At 41.9% G+C, this 21414-nt stretch overlaps 4 protein-coding genes across 4 annotated transcripts in view; 1 reads left to right on the forward strand and 3 right to left on the reverse strand.

The window, feature by feature from the left end:
- The window catches only part of cyld2 (cylindromatosis (turban tumor syndrome) 2), a 5365-nt gene extending 1601 nt beyond the window's left edge, over window positions 1-3764 (reverse strand). Inside the window, exons 1-9 of the mRNA XM_085353822.1 lie at window positions 3723-3764; window positions 2858-3368; window positions 2437-2563; window positions 1741-1982; window positions 1491-1659; window positions 726-858; window positions 459-563; window positions 157-236; window positions 1-48 (exon numbers count right to left, since the gene is read on the reverse strand). The exon at window positions 1-48 is cut by the window's left edge and continues 19 nt beyond it. Coding sequence (XP_085209948.1) covers window positions 1-48; window positions 157-236; window positions 459-563; window positions 726-858; window positions 1491-1659; window positions 1741-1982; window positions 2437-2563; window positions 2858-3292 — 1339 coding nt within the window. The 5' untranslated portion in view covers window positions 3293-3368; window positions 3723-3764. The remainder of the gene's footprint in view (window positions 49-156; window positions 237-458; window positions 564-725; window positions 859-1490; window positions 1660-1740; window positions 1983-2436; window positions 2564-2857; window positions 3369-3722) is intronic.
- A 1338-nt stretch (window positions 3765-5102) lies between these two features.
- LOC146631639 (glutathione hydrolase 7-like) lies at window positions 5103-8793 on the reverse strand. The gene is made up of 15 exons (XM_085353823.1): window positions 8655-8793; window positions 8318-8505; window positions 8093-8244; window positions 7883-8000; window positions 7741-7808; window positions 7590-7663; window positions 7284-7465; window positions 7103-7196; window positions 6890-7020; window positions 6703-6791; window positions 6001-6153; window positions 5753-5870; window positions 5524-5661; window positions 5339-5438; window positions 5103-5207 (listed from the first exon to the last, which is right to left on the reverse strand). The coding sequence occupies exons 1-15, from the start codon at window positions 8791-8793 to the stop codon at window positions 5125-5127; spliced, it is 1827 nt and encodes a 608-aa protein (XP_085209949.1). The 3' UTR covers window positions 5103-5124.
- A 427-nt stretch (window positions 8794-9220) lies between these two features.
- Window positions 9221-12814, reverse strand: tp53inp2a (tumor protein p53 inducible nuclear protein 2a). Its single transcript, XM_085353824.1, has 3 exons — window positions 12706-12814; window positions 10678-10768; window positions 9221-9613 (listed from the first exon to the last, which is right to left on the reverse strand). Exons 1-3 carry the CDS (start codon window positions 12812-12814, stop codon window positions 9379-9381), a joined length of 435 nt encoding a protein of 144 aa, XP_085209950.1. The 3' UTR covers window positions 9221-9378.
- A 2677-nt stretch (window positions 12815-15491) lies between these two features.
- Window positions 15492-18884, forward strand: snai1a (snail family zinc finger 1a). Its single transcript, XM_085353825.1, has 3 exons — window positions 15492-15755; window positions 16262-16774; window positions 17442-18884. Exons 1-3 carry the CDS (start codon window positions 15680-15682, stop codon window positions 17624-17626), a joined length of 774 nt encoding a protein of 257 aa, XP_085209951.1. The 5' UTR covers window positions 15492-15679; the 3' UTR covers window positions 17627-18884.
- The last annotated feature ends 2530 nt before the right edge of the window (window positions 18885-21414 follow it).

The following is a 21414-nucleotide window of genomic DNA, read 5'->3' on the forward strand; positions in this document are numbered from 1 at the left end:
CCGTGCAAAGCACCTTTTGAAAGAGGACTGTGATGAACTCCTCTGGATCTACAATGACAAGAGGCAGTTTAAAAAAGAACAGATAAATAAATCTGAAAAAAAGCCCTCAGATTTTTTTTATTATATTATAATGTATTTCAAGATACGGGCAGGTACCTTTTTCCTCTGTCCGAAAAGTGTCACAGCCAAGATGAGTCCGAAAATTCATCACACTCTCTGCAGGGACGAAGCCTTGTCTGAAATAAATAGATTAGCTATGAGAAAGCAACTGCATGAATTCACTTTGTAAGAACACATTAACCATACAGACACATGTGAATGTACCATGTCATCAAGGCAGAAAACAGCAACACTCGTTTATCAGCTGATACTATGTAAAAAGCCACTACGTCCTGGTTGTGCAAACAACATGATAATAAAAGAAATGAGATAAACAGTGTTGAAGGCAGCGTCTATACCTGCGTAAACGGTTCACTATTGCTCTCAGGGTGCAGGTTATGGGTTGGTCTGTGTCAGCAGGCTTCTTGCAGATACCATCCAGGGTCACAGATGAGCTGAACAAACTGAGGAAGGAGAACCACACGTTATTGTCAGCTGTGCACTTATCTGAATACAGTGTATCGTGCTCACGTGGTTGTACATGATCTCCTCTAGATACGATTAGCTTAGATAAAGCTAAGCAAATCGGAGTTTGTTGCAGGGGAATGATGGTGAGCGTGTTCTACCTGAAGAGTGTGGCATCAAGGTAACAGGAGTTAATGTGTCCCTGAATCCCTTTCATTTTTCCCACTAACAAAAATGGCGCCTCGGATTCAGGGATAGGTGGCACATCTTCGTCCGTGTCTTCATATGGAGGAACTAAAGAGGTGAGAAAAGCAGATGTTACGATGAAATGACACTTTAACACAGTCTTCGTGACTTTACTGGCAGCTTTAGATGGGAATGATTAATGATTAATTGGCTTATTTAAAGCAGAAAGCTCACAGGACTGTCAGACATGACAAGCAGTGTGTCACTGTGTGCACTGTCTCAAGTCTAACGTAATTTCTTGTCACCAAACCCTGCCAAAGAGAGAAAGGTGTGGGAATATTTGGAGGAGAATCACCTGGAAAAGGTTCTATACTATTTCACTGTGCGTTACACCATTTACAAGCCGTGTGAAACACAGGTATAAATTACAGATAAACAATACATTTTTAAAAAGCTGCCCAAAAGTTTTAAGTATGAATTTTACCTAATCCTCACGCCCTGATCAAGAGTTCTTTTTGGAAAACCTCGCATTTTGCGTTTTTGTCTTGTAAGACTAAAGGATTTTGAGCAATCATTTGTACAATAAAAACTATAATATAATAGAAACATAAGGAACCAAAACAGTTTGAACAGAACTGCCAGGAAAAAAGGAAAATCTGTTCCAATAATGTAAATTTGTGTATAATATCGAGTTTTTATTTCTTGTGTATGCATGTTTTAGACTGGGTAAGGTGTCGAACCTGGAGTGGTGTCAGTGGATTTGAGGATCTCTTTTCCTGTAGAGGCACTTAGAAACCTGCCATCGGGGCTGCACTTTGTGATGGGAACAAACAAAGCTCTTTTCTCCTTGCAAGTGAAAAACCGCTGACCACCATACATCCCATCAGAGCAGCCCTTAACGTCGTAGTCCTGGAATAGTGATTTATAACATTAATACGACAGATCACCAAAGCACACTGAAAGCAACTGCACAAATTTCTAGTCACGCACCAGTTCAATGCCAGCCCATTCACCAGTCTTTCCTCCAGGGACACCCAACCACCGGATGACCCCGTACACTGTGATCCCTGAGTTGGAAACCACCTCCACCATGGATCCCACCTCCAAAGGCACTGAGCTCAGACTCTGGTTCTGAGTCAAACTCTGCTCGGTGCGATTCTCTGTCGCCGGCTGTGCACAAGATCCGATGTTTGCAATGCAGCTGTTGCGTGTCACCGCCTTTCTGTTTAAACCTGCAGACATATATCACGATATGTAGAGGTGAGGATGCGATGCCTAGAAAGTCATATGACATTTTCCTTTTTTTTTTAGGCTTGTCACATGCTGCTTCATCAGATTGTCATCCAGCTAACAAAGATCTATATTTGAAGTATGTAGATAGTTTCAAGTGCACAGTCTACCAAAGGTAAAAGAAAGCCAGATCATGTGGCAGTTCTACTGTTCTGCATTCCAGAACAACAGAACCAGTTTTTCCAGTTTTTCCACTTTCTTTGCATTGTTAGGGTTGTGGTTGGGGAAGCAGTTTTCAAGAATTTAGTTTGCTGTTTAGTAAGAAGGAGGTGCACCATGTTTGTAGTGTGGTAGTGTTGTTATCAAAACAAAAGGACTTTGATAAAGCCTGAGAGCCATCATATGGCTTTGAAACCGACTTGTTAACTTTGTGTGTGAGGCTAATAATCCATTTACCCCCACAAATGGCATCTTTCCACTGCAGTCCGAGGGGGACAGAGTAAGATGGGACCACCTGGATGATGTCTGCAGCACTGAAAAGGGACAGAGGAGGTTTCTTGGATGACAAAGTATGATCGGTGTCCTGTGTAGGAAACAAGGAAAAACAGTTACTGAAACGCAAACAGGAACTCTGACGTTATTCTTATATACAGAACAGAAACAGTTTGATGCATCTGTACATTTGCAGTGACATTATCTGGCTGCAGTCATGACTGATCACTCAGAGCGATATAGTCATCCTTATCTCGGTGCATTTTAAAGCATTAAGGTTGCACTTGAGAGCACGTGCAGTTATCTGGATGATCGTGCACTCCATGATTTTCACAACTTGAATCATCAAATCAAAATGTAAAAATAGATTATAAAATGAACTCACCACAAATTCCACTTCAAAGGCAAGCATGTACAGGTCGTCTTTATTGTCTTTCCGTCCGATTTGCATCAAGTTCTTCACCAAACCGGGAAGGTGTCCGTTCTTGTGCTTCACCACCACCAGGTCGTCCTGAGACAGCTCACAGATGGCAGAGAACAGTTGCGGGTTACAGAGCAGCTCCAGGCGTCTGCTTGCGCTGGAAATGAAGAGCAGGAGCTGTGCCTGGTGGCGGGTCAGCGGGTACATGTCCTCTATCTTCACCAGGCCCCCGTTCTTGGGGGTCCCTGGGTTGCTGTTCCCGCCGTACAGGAGCCCCACGAACTCTCCACGCTTCGTCTCCGACTCTATGCGCCCGATACATCCTCGGCAGAAGCCTTTCCTCGACTTCCCGCGAGTGACGATGAAAAACTTCTCGCTTAAAACAGTTCTGGGCTCCATTGAAACCCTTTATTCCCACCACTACAGTCTGTCAGACCGGTTGAAAGCTGATACTGTGCTTATATAAGCAGGTAACCTGCAGAAATGCGATAGAAATGCTGTAACAATGTAGCCCAATAGATATAATCGAGGATACTTCGCTAGAACCACAAGTTAGACGCATTTTCAAATAAAGCACATTGCCTGATTATTTGCAGGCTTTGTCATGGATAAAACCCTGACTTATAAGGTGAAATATTACAGACGTGATTCCCTTTAAGCTCCAGTGAAAGTTAACCTAGGTTCACAGCAGGATATAATATAGGCGTCCCCAGCTCTCTAAATGAACAAACGAGCCTGATCTTTGAACTTACTCAAAAAGCATTCCCAACTTACAATCATTAACGATTCGGTTTATTGTTTAAAACAATAATTTCAAAAACTGACTTACTGCGATCATGAATTAAGAACAATAAGCCTTGTTCGTATCCGGTTAATCCACTGCTGGAGCATGAATTAATCGCGCTTTTTTATTACTATTCTTTTTTCCCTTTTTTTTTTTTTTTTTAAAGCAAGTGACTCCAGCAGAGGTGAATCACTTCCTCTTGGCTTCTGCTATGGAGTGGGAGGGTTGAACTACAGGCATTTAAATGCTGGCCTGCATGTGACCGCCAACGCCCACCTGACGGCGCTCGCCTTCTCCGCCCTAAAAGTGCTCTCTATGAAATCTCTCAATCTGGCAAATATTTGACTGCAGACTGATTTAGAGTTAAGAACTATTGATGCGATCAGCTGACTGTAAGCTAATATGAATCTTTTTTTTCTTTATTGAAGTATTTGCTGTCCAACTTGGAGCTTTCGTTGAATTTGACTGATCATTAAGAGACGAAATTTAAAGCAGCCAGCGGTTGCACAGGTCAAGAGTTCCTGAAAGGTCTGAGTGCAGTTTGCTAAAAACAAACAAACAAACAAACAAAAAAAAAAAAACAGGGTCACATACTGAATTTTGCATCTGTCAATTTTATAATTGACAGAGGTCAAATCGGACTAATCAGCCACAACATCAAAAGCACTGACATGCTGAGTGAATAACACTGGGCCGTGACACTCGTCTGTTATGTAACTTTGAAAGATCTACCTAAACACCCATGATGACAAAACACCTGCTCCACCAGAAGATTACATGTGACTCCCTCTTTTTGTTTCATACACATCAGTAGATTTGATATTAAGAAGTGCCTCTGCTGCAACCTGATGTCTGAACACAAACCTTCTGCTTATCGAGGATTACTTTCCCTCTTATACATGAAGTCACCTAATCTAATTACCAATGTATTACACTCTGGTAGCTATATAAAAAAAAAAAGTAACCAACACACTGGGGAAAATGTTTACAGTAACCAAGAGTTAGACTGCATTGCTCCCAGTGGCACGTTTGCCCTGACTGAATACATGTGACGTGTCCTTCTCCACCACACATTCTACATAGCGTGATGCAGCTATCTTGAAAGTACATCAGTTTTACATAACAGAAATTATTTTCTTCTGCATGCATGTACATGTTTTCTTAACTGGCATTAAATGACAGTTAATTTTATATGAGCAACTAAATCACGTTCCTTTAATTGGAACATGTAATATGAATACTCAGTTTTGTCTTTTTTCATTAGTAAGTAATCTGTGTTGCTGGCTGTCCCCTGTTGGCTGATTGTAATCACCAGAGAACTTTCATAAATTTACATCATAAAGTACAAGGACATCTCTATGCTTGTGAGAATATTTATTTCAAGAATAAAGTTGAGGAGAAAAACAACACTGTATTAAACCACCAGTCAACTGAGGCACTCCGCGGCTTAATAAGACTCCTCTGTCCTCACTCTTTGAACTGCATGGGCCTTTGCATGGAAACTCTGCCCACTTTCTCCTTGATAATGAGCTGATGGGGAGGGAAATTAGAAAGCAGGAAGTTACTATAATAATAATAATAATAATAATAATAAATACATATATATTTATTATTAGTTAAAAAGGCAAAAGGTCAACTGCAGAAGGCAAAGTGATACTCACAGTGAACAAGAAGTTTATTTGGTTCAAACTGGTGATGGAGCCCTGTCAGGGAAAAACTGTCATTTTTCTCTGTATGGAAGAATAATACGTTGACCAGCATCTGAAGCATAGAAACAGTGTTATCGTCAAATATTTTTACAAAACTGAATGAAGCCAACTTTCTTCATAATGTAAGGAGATCAAACCTGGGTGATCACACTCAGGGCATTTTGTTCACCAGAGGTGCTTACTGCCATGTGGATCCCACATTTATGCAAAGCCGGCACCACTATAATGGGCATGAGAAGCGACAGGGGCCGCTTTCCTGGCTCGACACAGTTTTCCTGTAAGCGAGTAACAGTCGATTATAATATCTAAAACTGTGCCTCATACCTGACTGATTTCACAGCCTGAGATTTTTTGATGGTGTTGCACCTGATTAGTTTGAAGTTGTTCTCTGCTTGTATTTGGCCAGGAAAAATCAAGGATGAGGCTGTTAAGAACGATGCCTGATTGAGTTATGAGTCTGCTCCCAAATGGTCTGCTCAAGGAACTGCAGGAGGATGAAGATAAAAGCAGAGGGGGAAAAACAAAACAAAACCATGTAACATTTCCAAGAAGCGCATACCACACATATCTTGGTTTGATCATCAGAGTCACACTGTAGGCTGTAACCCAGTCACCTTGCAACAGACACAATGAGCTTATCTTGTCCCATGACAATGACCTGTCCAGCCACCAGTTCTGTTTGGGTGGAGTGGATAGGCGAGAGGTACTCAGATGGAGATGTGTGGGAGTAATTCAGCTGCTGCCCGAAGACTTCAGCCTGACTCTTGCTGTGGCAGGAACAGAGGAAAAATCAATTTGTAGTGGATTTTGGATTTTATGACACAAAAGAATGATATTAGTATAAACTAAGGGCTTTTAAAGTTAAACAAAGATGAGTGGATTTAGAGCCTAATAGTTTGTGACAATTTTTTAATTTGTTTTTTTGAATAGATTTGTTTTTCTTTAGAAAACAAGGACATATGAAAGTGACTTCAATCTTTTTCTTCAATCTCTCAGAACTTTTTAAAAACAAAAAGGAAAACTACTCTTCATGTGAGGATTGACACTATCCAAGTTGGATAAGAGTGCGTTTGGAGGTGTGTTCAAGTATGACTTTTAGTGACTCAGACCTCCGGTGTAATGCTTCAACCCTTAATATACTTGTGCTTTCTCAACTGGGACAATACCTCTGTTGTTTCTGGGTATAGTGGGATTTTTTTTCTGCTTTCTTATATTTTATTAACTCACCATTCACCAAAACAGTCTAAACACCCACTACTGAAAACAGTCATTAGCTGTAACCCTAACAGTGATTATGATCCTGCAACATGTTTTACCTCAGCATGTCAGAGAGCGCCTCAGTCACCGAAGAGTTATAATTAGGGTCACCCAAACCACTGGCCATAGCTAAAGCTGTTTTCAGGGCCTTCATGGATAGCAAACAAAGCACACCTATGTAAGAGAACTGCCATTTACAACAGGTCATAATATACAAAGATATCGGAGGTATTCACACCCCAGTACCTCAGCGATCCAGAGGCGTGTTTGAGTTTCTGTTACGTTGCTCTTGCTGATATGGAGTCCCTCTAACAAGTTGAGAGCTGATAGCAACACTGCACCAGCAGATGGAGGAGGAGGAACCTGAATTATAAACTCTAAGGCAAGAATAACAAACTGCAGATGAAGACGTGAAGAAAATAAAGATAATTTTATCAATTCTGGTGTGTAAAATGTCACCTTTATCATTGTACTGGGCTTCAATGGGTAGCTCTACATCCACACTGTAGTTACCAATGTCTTCTCTGCTCAGTACGCCTCCATTTGCTTGTACCTTTGTAGTGAAAGGCAATGCCGGACTAAAACACATGTCATATTTGACTCACAAAGTCATGCCAGTTTGTATATGTATATCAGTCACCTCATCTACAATCTCTTGAGATAGGTTGCCATGGTAGAAATTCAACAAACCAGCCTCCAGGACTCCTGCCAGGCGAGGCAACCTCACATATGAACCAGCACTCAGAGGTCTTCCATGTGGCATGAATGCATTATTGAAGCTTTGAGATTGCTGCTCACCACTCACCTTTGATATAGCATCAGCTGTAGGAGATTTAAAAAAAAAAAAAAAAACCCAAAAAAATCCTGATGTTAAAATTATTGTATTTATTATTGTATTGTGAAGGAAGAGAGGAGAGAAAATACAAAGAGCAGCAGTTTGTCTCACCTAAACTGTGAGACACATTGAAACCTTCTCTTGCTACAGCTGCAGCTCTGCTGACAACATCCTCCCATGGCAGACTGCAGCAGATTTATGGCATGACGTGTGACAAAAAAAAAACAACACCTAATTAAAATGAACTTTTCTATATTCTTACCCTCCGTACAGTGTGTGGGCACGGTGCAGTCCCCTGAGCATGCCTGGCACTCCTACTTGCAGACCTGCCTGAAAATAAATTATAGGTGCAAATGAAAAAATGCAGATGTTTCAGGATTCCTCCACCCCAGCCTTTATACTACCTTGGCCTGTGAAACATTGTGCAGCACCTCCCTTCTGAATGCTTTAGGAGCAGATCCCAGAAAGTTGATCACCCTGGTTTCATTCCTGTGTATGTCATGAACGAGCATGATTCCTCCTCTACAGTGAGGAAATCAAAAAAGGTCAGGGACTTTCGTGTGTATTTATAAATAGAAGTCGCATCAGCATTGAGCAATGAGCAAATCACATACCCACCAACACCTGATACGTGTGGATGAACGACTCCCAAACACAAGGCACCGGCGATGGCAGCATCCACACTGGATCCACCATCACGAAGGACTCTGTGACCGAGTGCGGTGCAGCGCTCGTGATCCGAAAACAACTCCTCGTGTTGGAAGACCTGTAAACAACTGCCGTGACGAGAAATAATGTGACAGGGGTTCGACGTGCAAATTTTAGACACCATTGCATACCAAACTTTCACCCAGGTAAATCTGCAGGACCAAAGCAATTGACACTGGCATGGCAAAGATGGTAGACAGAGCGCAGACAGTTATTGGTGTGCCTCTGCTGGAGCAGTCCTCATCAGCCTCCTGATTGGATGGACTTTGGTCAAACAAATTTGTGCCATTAGGTGCCAGCTGTTTCAAATGGAAAGGATCTGTGGAAGCAGCAAGTGAGGAAAAAGCAACTTTAAACTGAGTTGAAATTTGTTGGGTTTTCAAGGCAAATTTGAACCAAATCTAAATAAGATGCCTTATTTACTAGTACTATATCTTTGTGTTTGAACTCTACCTCCCAATTCCTCACCATAATTTTTAGTCAAGTCACAAGTTAAGTCACTGGGTGATGAGCCATCAGCCAGCTGATTTGAACTACCAAAACTCTTGTAACCAAGTGTTGACTGCTTGTTAAGTTTTGTTTTAGGAGACGCCTCCATCCTCGCCATATCACAAGGTCTGAACTTCACGGTAAACCTCCAGATTACACCAGTTCCCCACCGAGCGCGCTCCTCCTGCAGCAGGAGCAGAACACAGCAGGTGCAATTTCCTCCAAACTAATGAGATCAACTGTTTGCATCTGTGAGAGAGTGAGCAGTTCACTGTCTGTGGGACATCGCAATTTCACTATAAACAAAAGAAACAAACAAGCTGCAAAATCATACTTTTATTGATGTATCAAAAAAAGGTTCTGAACCAACAACATACAGGGAAGTGCATGGTGTCAAACATAGCATAGCACTTGGTCCAACACTGTATAAATTTACCTGTGCACATACACAAAAAAAGAAACCTAGCGTATCTCATTTTATGAGGTGAATTCTTCATTTCAAATTCAGATACAGTACAAGTTCAAATGCTAATGTAGCTGCCTGGTAACAGTTAACTAGTGTTGGCACATAAAGATTAAATGTTTAGCTTAATTTGCAGAAACGTGGAAAAGCCTACAAGTGTTTTTGTTTTGTTTTTATTTTTTGTCTGTCTTCAGTTGCTTTAGCTTTTTGTGTGAGTGTGGCAATCTGTAGTGAAGAGATTCAGTGGCTGAGGCTGCGACAGCCTGGCTGTTGGAGGTGGTAGGAGTGGTGTTGGACTCCTTGGCGAACACGGTTCTGGCGTTGAATAGCGTTGCGGGACACATGATGCCGCTCTGCCAAAACCTTAGCCTGTGTCATCTTGGCTATAGCTTTGGGCTTGGACAAAGAGCTGAACACGGACTGAGCGCTGGTCCCAGTACTCCCGCTTTGTGCTGTGGGCTCGGCATCTGCAACGCTGGCCAGACACATAAAATAAATCCAATAAACGGACAATAACGCTTTTCCTTATTGTCTGCATATAACATATATTAAAAAAAACACTGTTACAGTGGTAGATGCTCACATTAAACACCGCCAGTTTAAAACACTACTAATTTAAATGCTTGCTTTTAGATTTTATCATATGTTTTGAATCCCTTAATAAGTTGGCATCATTATATTTTGCTGATCTCTTAACACCTTATGATCCCCTAAGGCACAGGTGTCGAACTCCAAGCCTCGAGGGCTGGTGTCCTGCAGGTTTTAGACGTGTCCTTGATCCAACACAGCTAATTTAAATGGCTAAATTACCTCCTCAACATGCCTTGAAGTTTTCCAGAGGCCTGGTAATGAGCTAATCATCGGATTCAGGTGTGTTGACCCAGGGTGAGATCTAAAACCTGCAGGACACCGGCCCTCGAGGCCTGGAGTTCGACAACCCTGCCTTAAGGTCACTGAGATCTGCTGATGTAGCTGGGTTGGGGATTGAGCTTTCTCATTTTTATTCTTTGGCTTTCAAACCAGAGTGAGAGCTTAGGTATTTAGGCTTTTTTATTTTTGTGATTCTTCGGATATCTTTACTAATGTGTGTGGGCGTGTATGCTGTATTGTCCTGTTTCATGTGCACCACTTTGGTCATCTTTGTTGTTTTAAACGTGCTTTATAAAAAAATGGACTGGACTTCTTTCAGTTTCCTCTGAATCTCTGTTTTTCAGTGATATTCATAATACGGTCATCTCAGACTCATTAAAACTCTGGCTATCAGCACAGATACCCCACCTACAGACTATTCAAAACTTTGTTTACACAAGGCAGCCAATCAGAGCAAAGATGTCTTAAAAAGAGGGTGTAAAGGGGCTGCATCAGACCCAGTATAGGATAAATAAAGGATTACTTTGAATTGTGAATCATCTTTACTTTACTAAAGTCAATGAATATAATTATGGAGCTAGAGATTAGCGTAATAGGTCCATTTATTAAAGTATTTTAACTTTAAATATAATACAGAAACAAAAAAACAAAAGCATGCGATGACCTCACCAGTCAGTTTCCATGTCTGTTCCTTGAGGAACAGAGCTGGATGGTTGGCTGTCAGTCAACATTGCATCCTGGTTTTCTGCTGAACCTGCCTCTGTGAAGACAGAAGTTGACCTCAGTTATAAGACTGGGTAATAACCCAGTGTATGCTAAGCATAAGAGCAGGGCGATATGACCAAAAATATTTATCACGATATACATTTGAAAATTTGCGATGACGATATAACTGACGATATAATTGACACTAGACAAAATACTTTACATCTCCACAACTTTATTAGGGAAAAAAACATCAATCTATTTACAATTAAACAAACAGCTGTTTTTATGTGCATAAAGTTGTATAAAAATTTAACAGTGCAAATGCAAATTCCTTGCTGACAGTTTAACCAAAAGGCATTTCCAGTGGAAATGTTCCCTCTAAGCTCTGCGCGTGCGCAATTGCGCACTGCTGGCACACTCTCTGCGCACAGAAAATCTGCGCTGCACACACACAAAAAAAATCTAGCCTGAATTGAAATTAAAATTAATACTTTAACAATTCTGTTTTGCAGTGTTAGTCAGTAAGTGACTGGCTGCTCCCGTATGGGATTAGAACGATGCCACCTTATCCCATAGTCCAGCCAATGATGCGATTCACATTCGTATATACGCAGCTAATCAGCGTCGTCGACAGGCTATGACAGCGTCCTTATGTGCTGACACCGGTGTTTTAGCTAGCAAAGCGGCGGATGTGGAGTGAAGCCACGTTAATGACAACGTGTACAACCATTGGAGATGTGAGCAGGACAGACGGAACAATTGACGGAAAAAGTGTGGACTTTATACCAGTTTTTAAATTGTGTTGATCGGCAGAACAGCTGATTGTTCTGTAAATAGTTTAAAATGTTTATTTAAAAACTGCCTTGGCTGCATTTGTAGGTAAACAGCTGCAAAAAACTTTGTTGTTTGCAAAACTCAGTTACTTTTTTGAAGAAGTAACTATATAATTAATTGCCCAACATCGGTCATTATATTCTGTATTTTGCAGACAGAGAGTTACAGACTCTCTCACAGACCACAGACTCGTAATACAAGTCAGAGCTTTATTTAAAAAAAAAAGAAAAAAGTTGTGTTTTCAAAATTGGAGTTCAAGTTATTTTTTACTTTCAGTAGTGTTAACATACGACACAGGTCATGAACAAGATTTTTTTTTAATTTTCATTGTATGTGGGCTAAAGCAGTAGTCTAACATAAATGCTGTAATTTGATTATTTTAATAACCCATGTAACTTGGATGGATTCGATGCTGGCGTGACCACAGTGCACACGTCTGCTGTCGCTCACAGTGGTCCAGGGAGTTTGTGTGTTTGCTCAGACACATGAAAAATTAGAGGAAACATTGCACACGGGATTATAAGGGGCACTGTCGATTTTCAGAAAAATCAAAGGACTGATTTTAAGTGTGCAGTATTTAGCATGCTCTACCAAAAATAGTGCTTTGTTGTGTATCTGACGGACGAAAGCCAAACCAGTTCCACACCACTGAAGTTGCAGCATTTTTACAAACCATTTCTGGTTCATCCGTTTCATTCAACGATTCGCTTTCGCCCTTCTCATTCTCCGTCGCCGCCATGCTTTTTCTGCCATGTGCGTATGTAAACAGAGGCAGTGAGCATGTGCATTTTACCCATCTTCTATCGCGATATTTCATTTTCTTGTCGTTGCCCATCATTATACCGGTATTACCGTGAACGGTATGATATGCCCCAGCCTAAGCACTGTACTCGCGTGTAAAAACAAACACTCAATATCAAGGTGTGCAGTTCACGGACTAAATAACTAACAGATGACCTACTGAATCGCAGTTCTCACACACACACACACACACACACACACACACACACAAACACACATACATAAACATACATGAAAGAAGTTTAATATCTTGTTTAACTTTGTTTGACCATTTTTGTGTTAGCCTGTTGGAATGATGTAAAATATGTCACTGTTTTAATATGTTATATTACTGACAGACGCTGCATGACTGACCTTGGTGAGTGACAACATGCCACCCTTCCTCCATCGTGTCTCCAGCCTTGACATCTTCGGGGGTCTCCTCCTCTCTTCCAAAAAGCATACGCGCGATTGTTCTGAACATATCTGTTGTAGTTGCTCTTCTTTGTTCTGCACGGTGCTCGGGTGTTACAATGCTCTTCAGCTGCTGTGGGCAAGAGAAAAAATCAAAAAGAATAAAATATCATTACTTCCTGATTTAATTCAACACAGCCCTTGATTCCCCCCCCCCCTTACTGTTTGGGAGTGGGTGATGCCATGAGATCCCATATTACTTTTAACATATTCAAGCAGTCTCAGGTCAGCTGACTGGGATGCCCAATGAAATGTTTAGTAGTTTGCTGGTTTGAATAAGAATGCCCACTCCCCAAGAATTTCATTGTTAGTGACCATCTGTTTCTAGATACATGGGGGAGGGGCTCTTTTCATCAAACATCTGACCAGTGGGAAGCTACGGCACTTAATTCATAAAGATTTATCTCTTATTTTTGTATAAATGCATCAAAATTAAAACACTGCAGATATTATATCATTGAATCATATTTTCATCTCTTCTCGTTGCCTGAATTCATTATCAGATGCATTTGTTGTATATTGTTTCATGTCTTTTGCTCACTCGGCGTCCTCATTTACAATACCAGAAGATTATATCGTATCAAATCAAAAGACCTTAGACGGCCAGCAGTGCCTATCAGTCCAACGCAATAACAAGCGAACGAAATGTAGCTTTATGACAACAATTCAAATGTAGGTTATCTATTTCCCGTCAACGTTAGCAGCCTGTGAGAGCAGCTCTGCAGCGACCTTACCTGCGCTTTCTCAGTTTGACTCGAAGATCATTATGGAGTTTCAGCTGGGTACATATATTCAAAATAAGCCTATAAATGCTACAACGCACCTCAATGCGACTGTTGTTTTGGATTTCAAATATTCAACCGATAGCTCAATAACAGACCCGCCCATATCCCCGCCCACCAGGAGCAGATCACCAATCAGAGGCCAGGAGGGAGCTTGTCGTTTTGATTTGAGTTTAGTCAAAGATGAAACATTTTTGTTAAGATAATTCCCCTCATTTAAAAAAATAATAATAATAATAATTTTTTAATGTAACGTTTACGTTTGTTGTTCGGTCTATTCAGCTTTGTAAATCACTTCTATACAAATTACACCAACGTAACTTTTTGTATTTTGCTGCATGACTAAATAAAGGGAGAGATTTTTAGTCGATATTGTGAAGTAATAACACTAAAATTTGACCTTTTGCGGCAAAAAAACATGTTTTGCACGGGAATAAGGTATTTTTTTCATAAGCGGAAAGAACTGGAAAAATATTGGTGTTATGTCTCCACCTATTGGTTTGCTAAAATGATAAGGGAGGTTAACGCATCTTAACATCCCTTGCTATTGTTCCATATTACTGGATGTTTCATTAAATAAATAGGCCTAAATGAATAAGTATTTAACGTTCAATAACCTATTTCAATAGCAGTTGAATATTAACACGTGTACGAAAAATACTGTATCTTTTGTGAACGTGTCTAAGTCTGAAATTTAACTAGATCCTATACTAAAGCTGAACGCCAATCAAAGCGCACAGCCTATGGCACAGAGCTTTTTTGAAAAACTAAGAATCCATGCTCACTTTTATATGTGTGTGCTGCTTCACAGTAGGACCTTGTGGACATCCATGATCGGCTCATTGTCCGTGATGTGAAGGACAAACACGTGCGTGAAATTTACGCAAAAAATCACTGTATGGATGTATGCTTAAATCTGTCAGGTATATTCAATTTCAGTGTTCTTTTTATTTTATTTTCAAAATCAGAAGACTGTGATTTACTCCAGGATTTCTACCTACCAGTAGGACAAACTGATTATTACTACATGGTTTATCATCTGTGTCATTCATGAATCTGTTGTTTTGTGTTATTGTGTGTTATGTTCTCAGTAATTATCTTATTTTTAAATCGTGGATTACTATATCACGTTTGCTGTTCAAACGTGCACAACCTTCTTCTTAGTTTGTTTAAAGCTATTTCACGGGTGACATGACTTGGACGCAAGAAGACCGCTTTGACAGCAAAGTGGTTTCACATGGCGTGAATGGTCATATAGTTTTACTTCCTTTCTTCCAGGAGATGGTGCCGTTACTCTGCTGACGTTGATCTACGGTCCATAAATTGATAAACTGGCATATAGCTTATTCTATATCAAGCTGCACCTTTCTTAAAATGGAAAGTCCGATGACACTTTAAACCAAGTCAAGATGCCGTTTCACAATAGCAGCCAGTGTGTTTTTAAATCAGCATATGGTTATTCTCATTCTTTCATCTGCTTGGAATTATTGTTGCGGTGTTATTATTACGTATATATGGGGTCAGATGTTTATATCCTTCCGTATCTATAATTATATGAGCTTAATAGAGGGCAAATTGTCATCACACCTCCAAGAATCTGCATTATTGCACCACAGAGAGCCACAGTCACCCAAACTGCCATTTACATGCATGTCAATAAAACAATTCGCTATGGTTCTTTCACCTTTTCTCGTCTGCGGCTCAGCGCCGCTGGATTCCTGTGGAAAGGCTGTGAGGCTCATGTTTTTGTTGTCGTAAAGTGTGTTGAGCGTGAAAGCTTCTTTCTGAGCACTTGAGCGGCGATATGTGAGGTGGGAAGGTGGGGAGGGCCCTCGGGGTGAGCACACCCCTACTTGCCTGTGTCAGAGTATTTCAGAACAGAGGCCAGTATTTAGAGACTCTTCATGAAAGCTGTACACATGACTTTTTGCTGAAGTTCCACTTTAACTTTTGGGGCTGTTGGAGGACTTTTTCTCCCCTGTTTCCCACGGATCCGCAGAGCAAGATTATAAACGACTTTTTCGACTTCTAGAAACTGCGCCGTGACCACAGGATACTTTAACGCACAGTTGCTACACCCTCAAAGAAGGACAATGCCTCGATCTTTCTTGGTCAAGAAATACTTTGCTAAGCAAAAGCCAAACTACAGTGAACTGGAATGCCAGAACAGTGAGTTACGAAGTTGTTTATCCCTTCAATGAATTATGAAAGCATCCTTACATAAGCGTCGCAAATGAGGCATGAAATTTTCCCTTTTTCTAACTGTAGAAGTAAAGTTCAAGTCGAATGTAAGAACATTTTCTAAATGTGTTCTGTCTGGTCCGACTACAAACCAGTCTATTCCCCGTTCAAGTTGGGACCCGTTAGATGCACTTTACCCCCCTTCCTGCACCCAGACAGAGCTCCATTCATGTTACAAGCCCTTGTGAATACGTGGGAGGAAGCGGCCACAGAGCCTTCCCATGGCTCTAACTTTATTCTCAGTAAATCATGAGGAAAAGGGGGGAAAAAAACGAGAAGAATGCAGAACCTAAATCAGTCAGGAAGAGAATTCATGCAGTCCACGAGAATAGATAAAATTGTTTTTAGATTTCAGTAATGCATTTACAAGCTTAATATTTAACTTTTGTAAGCTTTCTAACACTGGCTGTGAAATCATCCTCTTTCCTTAACAGACACTTATTTGGAGAATTATACTCTTGCTGATCTCTCATCAGTCAACACCACTGCCACCTGCTTCACCACAGGTTTGGTGTGGGATCTGAGTGTTCTTCCCACCCTTTACCTACCAGCCTCCCAAACAGAACCCTCTGCCAACACAGGGCCCCTGGACCTCAGCTCCCCATCCAGCCTCAGCAGCAATGCCAGCAGCAGTGGAGAGGAAGATGAGGGGCGCACCTCAGACCCCCCTAGTCCTGAACCCGTGCACACGTATGGCCCTCGCCAGCGGATGAAATGCACAGGAGTCATGGCTCATATCAGTCCCCCAGAGGAGGAAGAAGAGAGAGAGACCCCTGCCACAGCTGCCAGGCCAGCTTTCCTCTGCAAACACTGCCCCAAAGAGTACACCAGCTTGGGGGCTCTAAAGATGCATATCCGCTCACACACTTTGCCCTGCGTTTGCACCACCTGCGGGAAGGCTTTCTCCAGGCCGTGGCTGCTGCGCGGTCACATCCGCACACATACAGGTAAGACCCATTTTCACACGTATTGTGCAACACTGTATGGTATCTGGCAACTCTCCAATGGATTGTTGACACATGAATGAAGAAATCTGTGTTACTGAAAATTTGTAGCTCTGCGTATGAGTTGACATCATTGTTAGTCAGCAGCAGGTCACTCCCTTATCATTCAGACTGTGTATGAGGCAGCAGGATATCCATGACAATCAATGTGATGAGCTTAACACTCAATCAGCAGACATTATCACACAGGGAAGCCCTCTGTAGACCTTGCACTCATTGATTACACATTGTGTTTAATGTCTCGGCAACAATGACTCGTCTGCTAATTATCTTACCACTGCTGTTGGTTATCACGCAGAATGGAGGGACAAAAGGTTTAAGGAAAGCCTGAGGGCTCCCTGCTATCACTGAGCACTTAGTACCTGCAGCAACTTGTTAGCGTAATCTCATTTGGCCCTGATTAAATCATGCTAATTCAGTCAGTCTCTGACCCCACCGGTCTGCCATGTGATTCTTTATTATCTTCACAATGTGACTGCTGTGTGTGAGGTGTTAGTGGAAAGCTCTTGTGAACTCAGTGATGCTCGAGTTGTGTCCCTGTATGGGATTTTTACTCACATCTAGAGGGAAGTTCCAGTGAAGTCATAAGTTTCCAAACTTTTCCCTGCAGGTGAGCGCCCATTTTCCTGCCCCCACTGCAACCGGGCCTTCGCCGACCGCTCCAATCTACGGGCTCATCTGCAGACCCACGCCGAGGTGAAGAAGTACCAGTGTAGCGTGTGCTCTCGCACCTTCAGCCGCATGTCACTGCTGCAGAAACACAGCTCCTCGGGGTGCTGCTCCACTTCGGTGTGAGACGGCCTGAAGGGAGGCAGAGGGGACCCACTCAGAGCTCAGGAGGGCTTGCAGCCATGGAGAAGAGGTTTTCACAAGCCCGGTTGCCCTGTTGAGGACCTATAAGGCCACAAAGAGCATGAAATGGCCTGCTTTATGAGACCTGGATGGAATTAAACCTCATTATGGATCTGACTTTACAAGCCTCTTTTTCACCATTAAAAAAACAGCTGACAAGCTGATTTTTTTTTCTTTTTAAATATAGTCCAAGGTCTTGAGGCTGGACCAAATCTGAACTGCACTATGCAGACACTCACTTGATATCAGCTCCTATGTTGCTATTGTGCCCATTCCAAACACCAAATATGTAGTGAACTCATTGGGTTAAGAGGTGTTCTTTCCCGGTGCCGGTCAGCTCAGGATCATGGCCGAGACACAGCTGCTCAGAGGTAGGGGTGCGTGGGTGGAGTAAATCTCTTAGCGTGTCTCAAAACACACACACACACACAGACACACAATTGAGTGCACACACAGCTGTCCTCGGTACTGTGGTGTAGATAGACGAGGTGCTAACAGGTGCTACAGCCCTGACCTTCGCTGGTTGATAGCAGGTGACTTCCACTGCCCTTGGTTTGCTTAAGAAAAAAGAGGAAGCATGTCATCACAAAAGAATGGCACCAGTTAGTGTTTTCTTCACCAGTTGGGGGATCATTTTAAGCCTCTATTTTGGCTACATCCAAACCTTCTCTTTAATCTGATGTGTTTAGGAGATAGGAAAAGCCGTTCCGTCTGTTATTTTCCAAAGGAGTTTCACTGTGCAGCTCTGCCATGCATTCTAGGTTACCACAGTGTTAATAATGTCAGCCAAAGCCATACAACTCAAATAAATACGTGCCTTGAAATTATATTATTTTTGAAACCAAAATGTGCCTTGTGTGTTTACCTCATTTAGTAGTCATGGTTTTAAGAAATGATTGCAGTATTAGTAGAAATTAGTTCTATAAAGTTTTAAAATGCAAAAAGGCTGGGACCAAAGAATTTTGTAGTTTACAGCATGGAGACGTGCTTGCCTATGATGTAATGAGGACCCTGTAAATGGACAATGCAAAGATGAATTTTTTAAAAACTTTCCTGAACATTTTATGGCAGTGTTTAATAGTGCAATGTGCAAGTGATGCGTTATGTCATATTTTTGTGCTATGCTTGTGTGTTCAATTCCTATTCCCTGTATTTCGCAGCTGATATCCTTTCATTCAATAAAGTAATTTATGTTTATTAAAACCTGCAAACCGGCTGTTTTATCTCCGCTTCGATGCGACGAAACGAGCGCGGCTGAGAAGTGTTGGTTCATGGAAGTCTGTTTGATCATTAACTGGGAAATTTCTGCTCAGCGCCTTGTAATTAGTGAGCGAAATGACCGGGATGTTGAAACTGAACTGCAGATGTGCAGGTGAACACACTGTGCTGATGATGGATGGAAACAACTGAATGCACCTGCTTCCAGTTTGCACCTGCCATTTACTTATCATTCGTCACTGTGCAAACATTACTGGATATGTGAGTGTACAGTTAAAAGAACTCAAACAAAAAAACTTCTCTTTCCCCCTTCTGTCCAGCCCAAGCTTGAAGATTTAATTCACATGTGCTCACCTACCTTTTTTAAAATGATCATATAGGGGATTTCTTATTACTACTTGATTGCAGTGTAAATATGTTGTTCCCTCTCTGGGGAGAGAATTACATTCTCCTCTTCCTCTGCCTAGAGAGTGAGTCAGAAACTGTTTAGCTTTAGTTCCCATGTCTCTCGTGCTCACAGTCAGTAAGTCAGGCCACTAGTCAAGCCAGCAGTCAGTCAGTTAGTTGGAGTTGGTGTGCGTGGGCTGAGCCAGCTGGGCCAACAGAGTGAGGTAAGGTGTTCCACGGCAAAGTTCCCTATTTCCTTTTGAGTCAGCTACCAGCCAGGATGCCTTCTGCAGCATGTAATGGTGACTCACCTCACACAATCCTCAAATGAGATTGCTTATGCAAATTCTTAAACATCTGTGGACAAACACCAACAACCTCCAACATGGAAATAATATGAGGATTTCATTCGAGAATGTGGCTGATTGTGGCTCCTTTTGCCCTCATGTTCTCGTGTGTCTTAGTTATTGTGCTCTTGGATAAAAGCACTATTAAAAGATCAGCTGTTGGATGTTAGCTCAAACTATTTTGATGTCAGCTGGTATGTCCCGAGGTCAGGGTGTTAGCTCTGGCAGCAGACACAGTTGAAACGAGTCCTCAAATTAAACATCAGGTTTGCTCTTGATTGGCTTTTCCTGATGATTTTAATCTCTGTCATATTTCTCATCATCTAAGATTTATAGGATACTGCAGCGATATATGATATGTGTGTTCAGAAAAAGCAAAGGCCTTTCTAGTTTTATTTATTTATTTATTTTTGTGCTAAATGTTTTGAACCTTGGACAAATCTGGCTTTCCTCTATCCTTTATAACTAGGTCAGAGTTTTCCCAGATAGTGCGAAGCCTTATACATTTCCTGTAAAAACACAGGCACATTTCAATTCATTGCTGCATCACAGGTTTTTGTACTTCTTTCTGCCTTTTTATAGAGAATTAAAAACACAACATGCTCCCCTTCCCTTGTTCCTCGGGGGAGAGTGGAGGCCTGGATCTGAAATCTGAGAACGTTTTCCTGCTGTGTGCTTTACAGTGCCAGAGCACTCACTGTAATTTACCAAAAGTGGCTGCTATTTATGCCATAAAGCATGTGTTTAACATTCCTGAACCCCACTGTGTTTGTGTATTCCTCGCTCACTCGCTTGCGCTCTCCCACTCACTCTCTGCCTGCCTCTACTGCTGTATGTCTATTTATGTGAGTGTGTGTGTGTGTGCGAGTAGTAAGTGGAAATGGTCCCTACAGAGCAGCAGCCCTTTCCCTCTTCACAGGAGGATCATCTCTCCCCCTCTGAGACAAGGCGGACAGGAAGTGGGAGTTTACATTGGCCTACTTTACCCAAAAAAGCAGCCCTGGGTCGAAAAGCTAAAGTGCTCATGTGGTGTTTTTTTTTTTCTTTTTCTTTTTTGGCTGCTGCAGTTTGCCAGTGCCAACGCTGTGTCCCATCCCCCCCATCAGCTGTCCCACCCATGGTTGCTCTCGCAGCCAACTTTTTGGGGTGGAGTTGGGTGGCCAGGAACTAACGAGCGGCCTTCAGTGCAGCAGCAGTAAGGGCTCATGGTCTGGGAGACAGGAAGGAGCTGTCAGCATCTCATAAACAGGACTCATCTTGCACTCATGACACACAAGACCTGGAGAGAAGTCTCCCAGGAAGAGGCCTTCAGAGACCCACTTTAGCTTCAGACTGTTGCTTAGTCTGATGCTTACTGCCCCTCTGGATAAGCCATAACACTGACACCGAATATACATAGCTAGCATGTCACACTTGAGATGTTACAGTCACTTGACAGTAGGATGAGTATCACCAGTGGACAAGTCCAAATAAAGTGTTGTAAAGCTGTGATTTAGGCAGCCATCGACTGATTTGAGATTCACACGGGAAAAGGAAGTCACATGAAAACATAAGTGTTTCCAGTCCGTCTGTTTAGGGGTTTGTGGTGTATTATGGTAGAAAATACAGTAGAGTATTCTTTCATTGTTACACTCGAGTTTAATATAAAATGTCAGTATTGGTCACCGTTGGCCTGGCCACTCCACTTTGAGACCCCAGGTGTGAAAGATAACCTCATTACTGGTGTGTCTGTGGGAATGGGAACAAAGCGACACTCGTTCTTCTACTCTTAAGAATAAA

This window comes from Diplotaxodon limnothrissa, linkage group LG5 (assembly GCF_057381915.1).
Source record: "Diplotaxodon limnothrissa isolate DT_005_m linkage group LG5, D_limnothrissa_male_GT1.1, whole genome shotgun sequence".
In the NCBI taxonomy this organism is placed as follows: Eukaryota; Metazoa; Chordata; class Actinopteri; order Cichliformes; family Cichlidae; genus Diplotaxodon; species Diplotaxodon limnothrissa.